Source organism: Arachis ipaensis, chromosome B05 (assembly GCF_000816755.2).
Source record: "Arachis ipaensis cultivar K30076 chromosome B05, Araip1.1, whole genome shotgun sequence".
Taxonomy (NCBI): Eukaryota; Viridiplantae; Streptophyta; class Magnoliopsida; order Fabales; family Fabaceae; genus Arachis; species Arachis ipaensis.
In genome coordinates, this window is record NC_029789.2 from 10,244,919 (window position 1) to 10,260,024 (window position 15,106).

The 15,106-nt window shown below is 41.5% G+C and overlaps 2 protein-coding genes across 3 annotated transcripts; both read left to right on the plus strand.

The window, feature by feature from the left end:
• Window positions 264-1,083, plus strand: LOC107642865. The gene has a single exon (XM_016346360.2). The coding sequence runs from the start codon at window positions 354-356 to the stop codon at window positions 852-854; it is 501 nt and encodes a 166-aa protein (XP_016201846.1). The 5' UTR covers window positions 264-353; the 3' UTR covers window positions 855-1,083.
• Window positions 1,186-4,942, plus strand: LOC107641686 (proline-rich receptor-like protein kinase PERK4). 2 transcript variants are annotated; one of them, XR_001620399.2, is made up of 10 exons: window positions 1,186-1,671; window positions 1,760-2,309; window positions 2,417-3,010; window positions 3,115-3,185; window positions 3,312-3,388; window positions 3,643-3,787; window positions 3,886-4,050; window positions 4,117-4,350; window positions 4,434-4,595; window positions 4,699-4,942. XR_001620399.2 is itself a non-coding variant. In XM_016345159.2 (9 exons), the coding sequence occupies exons 2-8, from the start codon at window positions 1,829-1,831 to the stop codon at window positions 4,342-4,344; spliced, it is 1,761 nt and encodes a 586-aa protein (XP_016200645.1). In that variant the 5' UTR covers window positions 1,186-1,671; window positions 1,760-1,828; the 3' UTR covers window positions 4,345-4,350; window positions 4,434-4,942. The 2 variants fall into 2 exon arrangements, 1 of the variants encoding a protein (XP_016200645.1); XM_016345159.2 differs by having other exon boundaries at window positions 4,434-4,942.

A 15,106-nucleotide genomic window follows, 5' to 3' on the forward strand; every position in this document is an offset into this window, starting at 1 on the left:
AAGAAGAGAATCAAGAGATATGTGAATATTAAATATTTTTACTCATTTCCTTTATTAAATTCTTTTTGGAGGTAGTATACGCGCACGCATATATCTGTTTCTTTTTAGCAACGAAAAAGCCCAAAGTGAATTTTAGCTTTACATAGACATCTGGCCCAATGATAAAATCGGACGTATTTTTATTGGATTATTATAATATATTCTTTTTTTCGAGAAAGAAAATATATAATCTTTATTATTGACCAAAAAATAAATACACAGATATAATCTTTAACTAATTTTATATTAGTCTGGGTTATCTTTTAAAGCAGTGCAAAAGCCACAAGAGGCAGGAGTAAAAGGGCCGTGTGAAGATGGAAGCCTCGTCAAGAATGTTACTACTGTCTCCAATATCGGCCTCCAAAATTCGCTTCAATGATTCACTCAGAAGGCCTAACAAGTTTGTATCGACGAAGATAGTGAGTATGGCAAAGGATAGCAGCGACAGCAGCAGCAACAACAACGGAATCGTGGAGAAAGCAGCCATAGTTGGAGGTTTAATCTCAACCCCAGTGATAGGGTGGTCCCTCTACACACTGAAGACCACCGGGTGCGGCCTCCCTCCTGGTCCAGGTGGCTCTATTGGCGCACTTGAAGGTGTAAGCTACCTTGTTGTTGTGGGAATAGTGGGTTGGTCTTTGTATACCAAGGCCAAGACCGGTTCTGGTCTTCCCAATGGCCCTTTTGGGCTGTTGGGTGCTGTTGAGGGCTTCTCCTATTTGTCACTTGTTGCCATTCTTCTTGTCTTTGGTTTGCAGTACCTTGACCAAGGTTACATCCCTGGTCCTCTCCCTGCTGATCAGTGCTTTGGCTAGCTTACCTTCTTTTCTTTTCTTTTCTTTTCCTTCTCTTTCTTTCAAGATAATAATAATAATGTTATTTTGGTGGCCACTACTATTTCTATCTTAGCATTTGTGGATGTGGTCGCTCCATGTATGTCATTTTCCCATACCTTCCTCTGTTTTTCAATTCGTATTCTACTATTGTTGATATTGTACCTCCCAATTTGATGAGAGTATTTCAACTAATTTAGTTTTACAATTAGTATCGGCTACTTCTGAGTTTTGATACCAAGTAAATCATTACTCCGTCGTATAATCTCAGTTCAATCACTTCTCTTGAAGAAAAATAATTGGCCCACCAAACAAGAAATGAAATAATATTGTCACGCTAGTAAGAGTTATTTCATTATGAAAGAATGCTCAACTAGATGTTGACCGTTTTACTATTTATGTCATGGGATTGTATGATACTAATTTTGATAAGTTAATAATGAAGATAGGAAATCATAGTTGGTGAGAAAGCTGCAACGAATTTTAGTTGCACCAAAAATATACAAAATGATGATATATCGGCGCAAACGCATTTGTGTGGAATCTAGTTTTAAGCTATATTTGGGGAAACATGTAAATCAGGGGTTATAATGAAGAAATGAAGACCGGTGAAAATTTTGGTCAAAACCTAAAAGTGACGAGTGAAGAGTAAGCAAGATTTGGCAATCATGGATGGACAAAGATTAACTACAACGTTTCCTTTCCTTTTCTTTTTCAATATCGCACCTTTTCCTATCCAAAGTTTTTTCCTTTTCCTTTTCTTCTTCTTCTCCAGAACCCCTGCTATTCTTCCTACCAGGTATACCTTCTCTCTGCACAAAACATTTAGTTACTCTTAATTGTGACAAATCACCTTCATGTAACAATATGTTGATTCTCTTTTGTAGGGGTCTCAATTCTCCAGAGAAGTGCTTGTTTATGTGTTAATTTGAGATAGAAGAAGGGGATATATAACAATGTCGTCTAAATCTGCTCCTCATAATAGATTTCCTGATAACGCCACACCGGATAATGCCACGCCGGACGATGCCACACCGGACAATGCCACGCCGGATAATGCTACACCGGACAACGCCACACCGGATAATGCCACGCCTGATGATGCTGATGGATCAGACTCGAAGAAGCCGTCGTCATCATCACCTCCTCCTCCCAATAATACTCCTGCTACTCCTTCTACTCCTTCTACTACCACTACCCCTACTCCACCGGAGGGACGTTCTGGCTCATCACAACATAGCAAAAAATTAGCACCGCCGTCTAAAGATTCTTCAAGCTCTACTAACTCAGGATCTATTGCAGCATTCGTTGTGATAGGGATAGTGTTTGTTTTCTTCCTCATTGTGGCCATCATTTGCATTAGAAGGAGGTCCAAAAGGAAGAAACAGAAGATGTACTTTTATGGTGGTGGAGAGAAATCTACTGACCAACTAAATCGTAAGCTTTTTCGTTTCAAAATGGCTCCTAATTCATCGATTCTTACAAACCTAGAAGAATGTACGTAGCTAATTGTATTGATCCATTTACTGAAAAAATGTTGACAGTGAATAATAACTACAGCGGGCAGAGCCAAAGTTACTATGGAGGTAGCCAAAACCCAAACCATGTTGTGAGAATGCAAAACGGTGGTGATAGTGGTGGTTGGGGTTCATCACCCACTCCTCTGATGATGAACAGCGCCGAAATGAGTTCGAATTACTCGACTGGATCTCATTTGCCTCCTCGCCTTTCACTGGCTCTCAACAGCGGCACCTTCAGCTACGAAGAACTAGCTCTGGCCACAAGCAACTTTGCAGAGTCAAATATGATAGGACAAGGTGGATTTGGTTATGTCTACAAAGGTGTCTTGCCTAATGGCAAGGAAGTGGCGGTTAAGACCCTCAAGAGTGGTAGCGGCCAAGGCGAGCGCGAGTTCCAGGCTGAGATTGAGATCATCAGCCGTGTTCATCATCGCCATCTTGTTTCTCTTGTTGGTTACTGCATTGCTGGTGGCCAGAGAATGTTGGTCTATGAATTCATCCCTAATAACACACTGGAACATCATCTTCATGCTAAGGGTCAGCCTACCATGGATTGGCCTACCAGAATGCGCATTGCCATGGGAGCCGCTAAGGGACTTGCTTATCTTCATGAAGATTGTAATTAACATTCTTATCTTCATCTATATCTATCTTTTCTTAATTTCATAATATTGTACACATTCTTATTTGTTTTGATTTTCCATATTTACAAAAACACCCAGGTCATCCTCGCATCATCCATCGTGACATCAAAGCTGCCAATGTCCTTATTGATAATAGCTTCGAAGCAAAGGTTCCCACTTACTTCTATGTTTTATCTTCTACTTTGCTAGCTTAACGTTACTCATACATTATGCCATGCGTTACTATTGATAATTGATGAAGATGATTAATTATATATACACGCCAACATGCATAGGTGGCTGATTTCGGATTGGCTAAGTTGACCACAGATAATAACACTCATGTATCTACTCGTGTCATGGGAACATTCGGGTACATTTTCTTCCTTACAGGTTTTTATTACCTATATATAGCAACTTCAATGAAAAATTCAACACTGACAAAAAAGTGATAGGATATAGTCTCATAGAAACACATGACATGATTTACTTCAGTGTTGAGGTATCTGTCACATTAACTAATAAAAAAAATAGTTCTAACATAACTGGTAATCAAATTAAGGGGTATCCTTATAAATAATGAATATAGCTTGATGTCCTGATCTTCACATGGCAACACGCATGCAGGTACTTAGCTCCTGAATATGCATCAAGTGGAAAATTGACAGAGAAGTCTGATGTATTCTCGTTTGGGGTGATGCTGTTAGAAATCCTAAGTGGGAAGCGCCCTGTGGATCTCTCAGGTGTCATGGATGATAGCTTAGTGGACTGGGTTAGTATCATGCATGCATGTTTAAACTTTAGAGTGGATTTTCCTTAGCTCTAATTTATGGATGAAGAAGAATAAAACATTATTGGGAATGTGGACAGGCGCGGCCACTACTGACACGTGGGTTGGAGGAAGATGGCAACTTTGGAGAGTTGGTGGATCCATTTTTGGAAGGAAACTACAACAAACAAGAAATGACAAGGATGGCAGCTTGCGCTTCTTCCAGCATCCGTCACTCTGCTAAGAAGCGTCCAAGAATGAGTCAGGTACATTTAATTAATTGCATACTTTGAGTAATTAATTAAGATAATAATGAATGAGATGTACATCAGATTGTAAGGGCATTGGAAGGAGATGTATCATTGGATGACTTGAAGGATGGGGGGGCTAAGCCGCCGTCTGGCGGCAATTACGCGGCCTCAAGTGGTTACAACCCTGCAACTGCGAGCTCTGGCTATGACACAATGCAATACAATGCTGATATGGCAAAGTTCAGACAAGCAGTGTTTGCAAGCCAGGAATATAGCATGAGTAGTGGTGAACAAAGCTTTAGCAAATAACTGCAGGCACGTTAAGTTCCTTATCATTCTTCAATTATATATTGTTCATGTTAAAATTAATGTGAATTAATATGGTGAATGAATCTCAGTCAGATAGAAGATTTTGCATGGTGCTTGGTAGTTTGTTCATTATCAAGGAATTGGACAGGCTGAAGCAGTCAATGCTGGTTAGGAGGAAGAAGAAATTGATGACGATGACAATGACCATGACAGTGATGTGTTGGTTGTGAATGTGTTTAGTTTAAAAATCGGTTAGCTCTTTTTCCCGCTTTCTTTAAGATATAGCCGTTACGTCGCTCTCATATTCAAATGGCAGTTATGAAGAGGTGTTTACCGCCAATGTCCTCCATGCAGGTGCTGCCTTGTATTGGAAACTGGATGGCTATAGAGGGAACTTCATAAGATCGGTGGGGAAGTTCATTTTTTTTTTAAATTTTGTTTTTGGTGGTTTCTCGCGTAAACCCCTTGTTATCGTTTGTATAGTTAGGTTTCTTATGTGTAATTAATTAAGAAGGGAAAAACAAAAATCATATCATTGAAAGTGAGTGCATGTTGTAATGACGAGGCTCCTTCATAAATTATTGTCATTGTTACCACAGCCCTGTGCCTGCCCTCATCTTCCTTTTCTTTTTCTTCTTCTTCTTTTTAATAATGTTATATAAAAAATTACAATTATATAGAATAATTAAGAGTATACATGATTACGAATATCTTTCTTTGGGAAAATTTTGACTGGAGATTCATATTTGGCTCTGTATGTTAAAATCGGATATTCATTTCAAGGAGATTAATGTTAATCAAACTATAAATTCTAATACTTTAGGAGCTAATCTTGATTATAAAATCATGTTTCATATTTATGTTTTTATGAAGATATCTTGTCGCTCCATAAAAACTAGTTTATTATTTATTCTTAGTATTTTACCTATAAGAGGAATGGCCATTTTCAACTGTTATTATTGTATAAGAATAGTTATTTTAGTAAAATCTTCTATACAATTATTAAATTGTCAGAACAAAGTATTTAAAATATTTTTTACGGTTATTAATCATAAAAACATGTTCATATATATATATAATGTTAAATAATTGTAAAAAATCTTTTTAATAGACATCTGTTTCGGGGTTTACCTAGAACCGGATGATTGGGCTCGAATGGAAGGCCCAAACGTTGAAGGAAGGTGGCCTCCGACTTGTTCTTGCCTAGGAGCTGCCGTCCGAGTTGTGTGTTTGAAGAATGAGGAGTGGTACCTGCGAAGACACTGTGATGTCTAAGTCAGCAAGGGGTTAAGAAGGTTTAAGTATATTGGAACTTAAGTTTACCTGAGGGTGTTAATGTATTTATAGAGAAGGAACCAATAACCACCGCTGAAGTAGTTCCACTTCTAATGGTGGATAACCGTCCCTTTATCTTAGGGTTGTTGGAATCTCTCTTCTAGAAGTGGGTGGGAGATTTAAGGAGGCAGTTATTCCCTTGGATAAGTGCTGACTGCTTGCGTGTGTTGACTCTGACTTCTTAGTGGAGGTCAGATAGTTAGTGAAGGCCAACCTTTTGGATTGGGCCTCTTGTCTTGATTGTGCCTGTCTTATATCTTGGGTCAGGGTATGAACAGTGCCCCTACTCGAGTCCGATCTCTTAGCTATGAGTTGGAGCGAGTATTAATTTGAACTCGGGGACGCTTAAGTCGATATTTTCTTTCAAGTTGGAACACCGACGTGATTTTAGTTTTGTAACCAACGTGATTTTGAATTTTCAACCGTCGCGTCTAATCAAATGTCGCGTCTGTTTGGCTTTTGCATTTACACGTGGGGGAGGGGGCAGTTACATTGGTAATGGCGCGTTCTTAATGACTGAACCGTTTTACGATTATGCCCCTGGTATCTTATAAATACCTTTCCCTCTCCCTTCTTTCTTTTCTTTCGTTTCGATGCTTCCTTTCTCTGTTCTTACTCAAAAAACCCCTTGCGTTTTCATCCGCTGGTGTTCTGCAGTGTTTGCCTCTTTATCTTCTTCTTCACAAAGGTTAGTTCTTGGTATCTCCCTTTCGCTTTTTACAGTATTTTTTGTTTCTTCTGTATACTTTGGGGGTGGGATTCCTTTGTGATATCTTTTACTGTTCGTAGTAGGAAGATTTTTTGATATTTTGGGTTTTCTTCTTTTTGTGAGAGTCTTTTTGGCTGTGATTTATCGGTTGCTCTAGACTTTTGTTTGAAAAGGAACTGCTTTGCTGTGGACTGACTTTTGATGATTTCTTTTTGCGTAATGTAGGTGTTATCACTTTTACGTACATTTTTCATTTTCTGAAAAAATATCTTCTCGTATCCCTGAATCCTTACTGAGATGGGTAGACTCCTCTGTGCTATCTGAACACCCAATAGTAGATACCATTTTTATAATTGAGCTCAGAAAACACCATAGGGTCTGTAACCTTGATAGCGATGAACCCAAATATGAGTTAGTGGCCCCAGATCCCGAGGACCGAGTTTGTTGTGGGAGGATTAATGACACTGACCCCACTTTATTTTCATATATGACTGTCTTTTTACCCGTCTTGGGGTTACCCTGCCTTTTTTCGATTTTGAAATGGAAGTATTGTCCCATTGTAGAGTAGCTCCTACCCAACTCCATCCTAATTCTTGGAGTTTTCTCAAAATTTATCAATTTGTCAGCCAAGGGCTTGACTTTCCGATTTCTTTAAAGATCTTCTTCTATCTTTTCCATCTGACAAAACCTTTTAGTACTAGGAATAAGCAGCAGTGGGTTTCCTTCCGAGTTATTCAAGGCCGGAAAATTTTTTCTATCTTTGATGAATCCTTCCATGATTTCAAGAATTTTTTCTTCAAAGTCCAAGCTATCGAAGACCATCACCCATTTTTCTTGAACGAAAACAATGAGCCCCGGTTTCTTTTATACTGGGTAGAAACCTCACCTGTAGAAAAATACAGTCTAGTAGACTTGGAGGAGGTAGAGGAGGCTATAGTTGACTTTTTCCAAAAGGCCTGGGGGCGGGTTCCAAACCTAGACACCAAGAAATTTCTTCTTGGAGCTCCGAGCTACGTCATGACCGAGCTAGGTAGTTACTTGTTGGTAGTCGAATTTGATTACTTCCGATTTGTTTTAATCTGTTGCCTTACTTCCGATTTGGATACTAATTATTTTTTCTTTTTCTTTCAGAAAATGAAAAGCAGATCGAGGGTGGCTTACAACAAGGTACAAGAGGCTAAGAGAAATGCCCGCGCCCGAGCTGCTACACAGGAGGCCGAGGCTTCCGTCACTCCCCCTCATCGTCAAGTTTCGAGTTTGGGGACTTTTTCTTAGCCCATTTTGGTAAACCCTATTCCTGCTTCTCCTCCTCCTCCTCCTGCTCCCCCAGTTCAATCCTCCTCGGAACCTGAAAAAAAGAAACGCAAGACCATGGAAGCCAGTTCCTCTAGTGTTGGGAATACCGGCTTTGATGGGCCTAAGTTTACTAGGAAGCACATCCTTCCCTATAGTCAAATTGCTATGGATGATGCTGCTATCCAAAATCATCTTCAGATCTTGATCCGAGGGGGAATTTGGACTGCTGGGGTCTGTACCTCTCTTCTTGATATCTTTGACAAAACTTCGTTGAGCGCTACTCAAAATCTTTGGAGGATATCCATGGGAGGATTGTCATGTATCAAGATGATGAGAAAAGGTTGCAGGAGGAGAATGATAGGCTGAAGGAAGAGCTTGCTCAGACTCGGGAGAGGGAGAAAAAATTAATGGGCTAGTGTGCTATGGCTGAGGGTCTGAAGGACAAAGCTGAACAGAACTATGTTAGGATCTTTTCGGCCAATCTTGATTTGAAAAAGGAGGTTGAGCAGTTTCGGGAGAGCTACCAGGACTTGGAGGACTCCATTGTTGAGGGTACTGAAGAGGTGTTTAGGGTGTTGAAACAACAAGTCGGAGTCATTGCCCCCAACTTGGATTTATCCCCTCTTCACCCTGACAAGGTTGTTGTTAATGGAGAGATAGTGTTTCCTCCTCGTCCCGAGACTGATTTCGAGTTGAAGATGATGGGACAACGTATTATTGAATCCCTCCTCGTGAGGTAGATATGCCGAGTTCTTCCACTGGTCCCGAGGTTGCTCTAACTCGTGATGCCGAAGAGATCCCTCCAACCCCTTCGACTCCTGTGGCCGATCTGATTTCTTCCACTGCCAATGACTCAAACCCCCTCCTTGGCCCCAAGTGATAATGATTTTAAAGGCATGACTTGTGGGTCTTTTTATGAACTCTTTATATTTGTTTGTGTATTTTGTTAGTAGTTCCTTGACTTTTGGTCCTTTTTATAGGGCCTTTAACAACAAATTTTATTTCGTTTGGTCTTTTTTTTTGGATGGGACCTTTAATAAAATCGTCGTTTTATTATGCATGTAGTGACGTTTTGCTTACTATTTATATGAAACTTAGTTTCGTGAAGCTTTGAAAAACTTTTCTAAGATAGTTTGACTTGTGGCTTCTGAGAAACTTTTTGTTAAGTAATCTCAACTTTGATTAGATTCCTATGGGAATGCTGCCGACTTTGACCTTCAATGGGCTTTCGTATATCTCGCTTTCCATTATTTTATTCGCTTACATTTTAACTTCGCTGTGCTTATTGAACTGTTTTCATAACTTAGGTTATTCTTGTGATGCATTTAGTTTCGCTTGGGATTTCCGACTTATAAGTCGTTAGCTATTTTACTTCCGAGTTGTTATGATCGACTTTTATAACCTCTTTATACTGACTTGTACCTCGTCGCTTTATCTTGCCGACCACGTAGGTTGGTCAGTGGATTTTTGCACTTTTCTGAGCTTAAGTCAGTGCGTATCGTGGTAATGATAAATGGAAATTTTAAAGAGAAAAGTAAAGAGATGGAAACAGAGATGTTATTACTAATGAAATGTGGTTTCATAAGGGTGCTTTTGCTACTAAGGGTGCGACTTATGGCTTTTCTGCCCCTAGCTCTTGCTTTGATGCCTCGTTAAAACCCCCTTTAGGAAAAACCCTTTTTGGGAAAAAACTATGAAGTCGGGAAAAAGAGTACATCAGGGAGCGAGGTTCGTTTCTAGCTGTAATATCTCTTCATATTGCAAGCGTGCCATGGCCTTGGGAGCTCGAATCCTCCTAGGTCAGTCACTTTATAATAGCCCTTTCCCAAGACCTCAACTATCTTGTAGGGTCCTTTCCAGTTGGCAGCAAGTTTTCCTTCTCCCGACTTATTTGCTCCGATGTCATTTCGGATGAGGACTAAGTCGTTTGAGGCGAAGCTTCTTCGAATGACCTTTTGGTTATACCTTGTTGCCATCCTTTGCTTTAACGCTGCTTCCCTTATCTGTGCTTGTTCTCGGACTTCTGGGAGCAACTCGAGTTCTTCTTTGTGGGCTTGAACATTACCAACCTCATTGTAAAATCTCACCCTTGGACTTTGCTCGTTGATATCAATAGGGATCATGGCTTCAATACCATAAGCAAGTTGGAAAGGTGTTTCGCCAGTAGTTGAATGAGGTGTGGTTCGGTAGGCCCATAGTACCTGAGGAAGCTCTTCATCCCAAGCTCCCTTTGCTTCTTGAAGCCTTTTCTATCCTGCCAATATAACTTTATTGGCCGCTTCTGCTTGTCCATTCGCCTGGGAATGCTCGACCGAGGTGAATTGGTGCTTGATCTTCATGCTAGCTACTAAGCTTCTAAATGTAGGGTCAGTGAACTGTGTACCATTATTAGTTGTGATGGAGTGTGAGACTCCAAATCGGGTGATAATATTTTTGTACAGAAATTTCTAACTTTTCTGCGCCGTAATAGTAGCTAACGGCTCTGCTTCTATCCACTTAGTGAAGTAGTCTACTCCCACAATGAGAAACTTTACTTGTCCTGGCGCTTGAGGGAAAGGCCCGAGTAGGTCCAGTCCCACTTTGCAAAGGGTCATAGAGAAGTTACACTAATGAGTTCTTCTGGGGGAGCGACATGAAAATTTGCATGAACTTGACAAGGTTGACACTTTTTCACAAAGTCGGTGGCATCTCTTTGCATGGTTGGCCAGAAGAATCCATCTCGGATAACCTTTCTGGCTAAAGATCTTGCTCCAAGATGGTTTCCACAGATGCCACTATGCACTTCATCCAGGACTTCTTCCGCCTTCGAAGTCGGGATGCACTTCAAAAATGGTGTAGATATCCCCCTTCTGTAAAGGACATTTCTTACTAAAGTATAGTTTTGTGCTTCCCTCCGAATCTTCTTGGCCTCTTTTTGTTCTTCGGGTAGGATGTCAAATTTTAAGTATTCGATCAAAGGAGTCATCCATCCGAGGTCTAATCCGGAAACTTCTAAGACATCTAACTTGGTGCCTGTCTTCGTAACTGAGGGTTCTTGGAGAGTCTCTTGGATCAGGCTTCTATTGTTTCCCCCAGGTTTGGTACTCGCTAACTTAGAAAGGGTGTCTACTCTGCTGTTAAGTTTTCGAGTTATGTGTCTCACCTCGGTTTCGGGAAATTGCCTAAGGTACTCCATAGTTTTCTCTAAGTACCTTTTCATGTTTGGGTCTTTGGCCTGATACTCTCCATTAATTTGAGAAGTCACAACTTGAGAGTCGCTGAAGACTACTACTTTGGTTGCTCCAACTTTATTGGCTAGCTTTAGTCCAGCAATCAGGGCTTCATATTCTGCCTGATTGTTGGAGGCTAGGAACTCAAATTTCAATGAAAGACTTCTATTTGAGTTCCTTCCTGGCTAACTAATATTATGTTGCACCTTTTCTGACTTTGTTGGAGGAGCCATCTACATACAACTCCCATATTATGGAGGTCTTCTCTTGATTCCCTGCGTATTCGGCCACGAAGTCAGTGAGACATTGGGCTTTGATGACTGTTTGAGTTTCGTATTTCAAATCGAACTTGGATAGCTCTATCGCCCATTAAACAATTTTTCCCGGAATATCCATTTTTTGAAGGATTTGCTTCATGGGTTGGTTCGTCCGAACTCTGATTGTATGAGATTGAAAATAAGGTCGAAGTCTTCTAGATGCTACTATCAAGGCATATGTGAACTTTTCAAGTTTTTTATACTTTAGTTCAGGGCCTTGTAACACCTTTCTTGTAAAGTAGACAGGATGCTACCCGACCTCATCTTCGCGTATTAATGCTGATGTCGCGGCCTTCTCAGCGACAGCTAAGTATAACACGAGTTCTTCCCCAGCTATTGGCCGGGTAAGAATTGAAGGTTGGCTTAAGAACATTTTGAACTCCTGAAAGGTTTCTTCACATTCAGAAGTCCATTTGAGGTGGCATCCTTTTCTCAATAGGACAAAAAGTGGTAAGGATCTTAATGCTAATCCTGCCAAAAACCTGGACAAAGCTGCAAGTCGGCCATTCAGCTGCTGAACTTCCTTCAAGCAGGTCAGACTCTTCATTTCCAGGATTGCTCTACACTTATCGGGGTTAGCTTCAATCCCCCTTTGTGTTAGCATGAATCCTAGAAAATTTTCGGCCTCCACTGCAAAGGTGCATTTATCGGGATTTAGTCTCATCCCATGCAATTTTATGGTGTTGAAAACTTGCGAGAGATTCTCCAGGAGGCTGGTGTCATCTTTGGTTTTCACAAGCATGTCATCTACATATACCTCCATTAATTCTCCCAGATGAGGTGCAAACACCTTATTCATCAGCCTTTGATATGTGGCTCCTGCATTTTTTAATCCAAATGACATGACCACGTAGCAGTAATTAGCTCTGGGCGTGATGAATGATGTCTTATCTTGGTCCGACTTATACATCGGGATTTGGTTATATCCTGAGTAAGCATCCATGAATGACAGGTATTGATATCTCGAGCTGGAATCTACTAGGATATCAATGTTGGGTAGAGGATATATATCTTTTGGACATGCCTTGTTAAGGTTGGTGTAGTTAACACACATCCTCCATTTTCTATTCTGTTTCTTGACCAACACCACATTTGCTAGCCAGGCCGGGTACTTGACTTCTCTAATAAATCCGGCCTCAAGCAGGGCTTGCACTTGCTCTTCGACCACTTGAGCTCGTTGAGGTCCTAGCTTCCGTTTTCTTTGCTGAACAGGTCGGGATCCCAAATGAACAGCCAATCTATGTGACATTAGTTTGGGGTCTATTCCAGGCATGTCGGAAGCTTTCCATGCGAAGAGATCGAAATTCTCTTGTAGGAGCTGTACCAGCTTCTCCTTTAGATCTTCTGCTAAATTGGCTCCTATATTGGTGTTCTTCCTAATCTCTTGCCTGATCTATACCTCTTTGGCCTTTCCTTCGGGCTGTGGTCGTAGTTCTTCTCTAACTCAGACTCCCCCGAACTCAATGGTGTTGACTTCTTTGCCTTTACCTCTCAGGTTCAAGCTTTCATTGTAATACTTTCTCGCCAGCTTCTGGTCTCCTCTGATGGTAGCAATCCCTTTTGGTGTTGGGAACTTCATGCAGAGATGAGGTGTAGAAACTACTACTCCAAACCGATTTAGGGTTGTTCTTCCTATCAGAGCATTGTAGGCAGAAGCTACATCGACGACAATAAAGTTGATGCTTAAAGTTTTGGATTTCATTCCCTTTCCAAAAGTTGTGTGTAGGGCTATGAATCCAAGTGGTTTTATTGGTGTATCCCCCAGTCCGAAGAGGGTGTCAGGGTATGCTCTTAACTCCTTTTAATCCAATCCCAACTTGTCAAATGCTGGTTTGAACAGGATGTCTGCCGAGCTCCCTTAATCCACCAGGGTTCTGTGTAGATGAGCATTTTCCTCGTTTTCTCCAGCTTGGTTCTCGTAGCCTGGCATTTTCCTCTATGTTGATGTACTTTTCAGCTCTTTCCTGTACATCACTCAAAGAAGTCGGATGCCTTTTCGAGATGGACTGAGAGAAGTGGCCTTCTTGGAGTCCATTTACTAGGCCCATGATTACTGCTTCTATAGGCAGGTCTTGAATTTCCAAGCATGCTTTGTTGAACCTCTCCATGTAGTTTCTCAGGGGTTCTCTGATCTCCTGTTTTACTCCCAGGAGACTAGGCGTGTGCTTGACTTTATCCTTTTGAATTGAAAATCGCATAAGGAACTTTCGCGCGAGGTTGTCGAAGCTAGTGACCGACCTTGGGGGAGGCTATCGAACCATTTCATCGCCACCTTTGTCAAAGCCGTTGGAAAGGCTTTGCAGCGGGTAGCATCAGAGGCGTCGGCTAGGTACATCCGACTTTTGAAATTGCTCAAGTGATGCTTTGGGTCGGTATTCCCGTCGTACAGATCCATGTCAAGACTTTTGAAGTTTCTTGGAACTTTTGCCCTCATGATGTCTTCACTGAACGGATCTTCTCCCCCAATGGGGGTATCTTCTCGGTCAGCGCGAGAGCTCCTTCCTCGGAGATTAGATTCTAATCTTAAGAGCTTTTCTTTAAGCTCTTTTCGTCGCTCAACTTCTCTCCTTAGGTTTCTCTCCACTTCCCTCTGTCACTCCAGTTCTTGTTCCAGCTATTCTAACCATTCCTGGTGGCCGTGGAGTAGTCCTATGAGATCGGCAACGTGAGGTTGTCCCTCCTTCTCTGTTTTGTCTATCAGCTCCTTGTAGAGATATTATTGCCCTGTCGTTGTTAACTGCATCTTGCTGCTCTTGCTCAGACTTCAATGCAGTATGTCCATCCTCGTTCTGGTCATTCGCCATTGCGAGTTGCTCTCCTAGGTCTCCGGCAACGGCGCCAATGTTGCGTATGTAACCTAGAGGGCATCGGGTTAGGCCTTTAGCACTTTCTCGTCCAATCCCAACTTGTTAAATGCTGGTTTGAACAAGATGTCAGTTGAACTCCCTTGATCCACTAGAGTTCTGTGCAGATGAGCGTTGGCGAGAATCATAGTGATTAGTACCGGGTCATCATGCCCGGGCACAATACCTTGTCCGTCTTCCTTGGTAAAAGAAATGGTTGGGAGGTCGGGCCCTTCATTCCTGACTTGATAGACTTCCTTCAAATGTCTTTTTTGAGATGATTTGGTCAACCCTTCTCTTGCAAATCCTCCCGATATCATATGGATGTCGTTTTGGGGTCTGCGGAGGCGGACTTCGTCGTCCGTAACCTTCATCATCTCTTTTTCTTTTCTCATGATTGTCCGACCTTTCCATGAGATATCTGTCTAGCCGACCTTTCCTGGCCAGCTTTTCTATCACATTTTTTAGGTCGTAGCAATCATTAGTATAATGTCCATATAGCTTGTGATATTCACAGTATTCATTACGGCTTCCCCCCTTCTTGTTCTTAATAGGTCATGGGGGAGGAAGCTTTTCAGTATGACAAATTTCTCTGTAGACGTCGACTAGGGAAACTCGTAAAGGAGTGTAGGAGTGGTATTTTCTGGTCCTTTCGGGCCTGACTTCTTCCTTTTTCTTGGGTTTCTTCTCCTTTTCTTTTGATTAGTGAGTGTTCCCCAGCCGCCAGCTTGGTTCTCGTAACCTGGTGTTCTCTTCCATGTTGATGTACTTCTCAGCTCGCTCTTGTACATCACTCAAAGAAGTCGGGTGTCTCTATGAGATGGACTGGGAGAAGGGTCATTCTCGAAGTCCATTGACGAGACCCATTATTACTACCTTAGTGGGCAGGTCTTAAATTTCTAAGCACACCTTATTAAATCTTTCAATGTAGTCTCTCAGGGGTTCTCCGACCTCCTGTTTGACTCATAGGAGGTTAGGGGCGTGCTTGACCTTGTCTTTCTGAATTGAAAATCGTTCAAGAAACTTGCGCAAGAGGTCGTCGAAGCTGGTCAC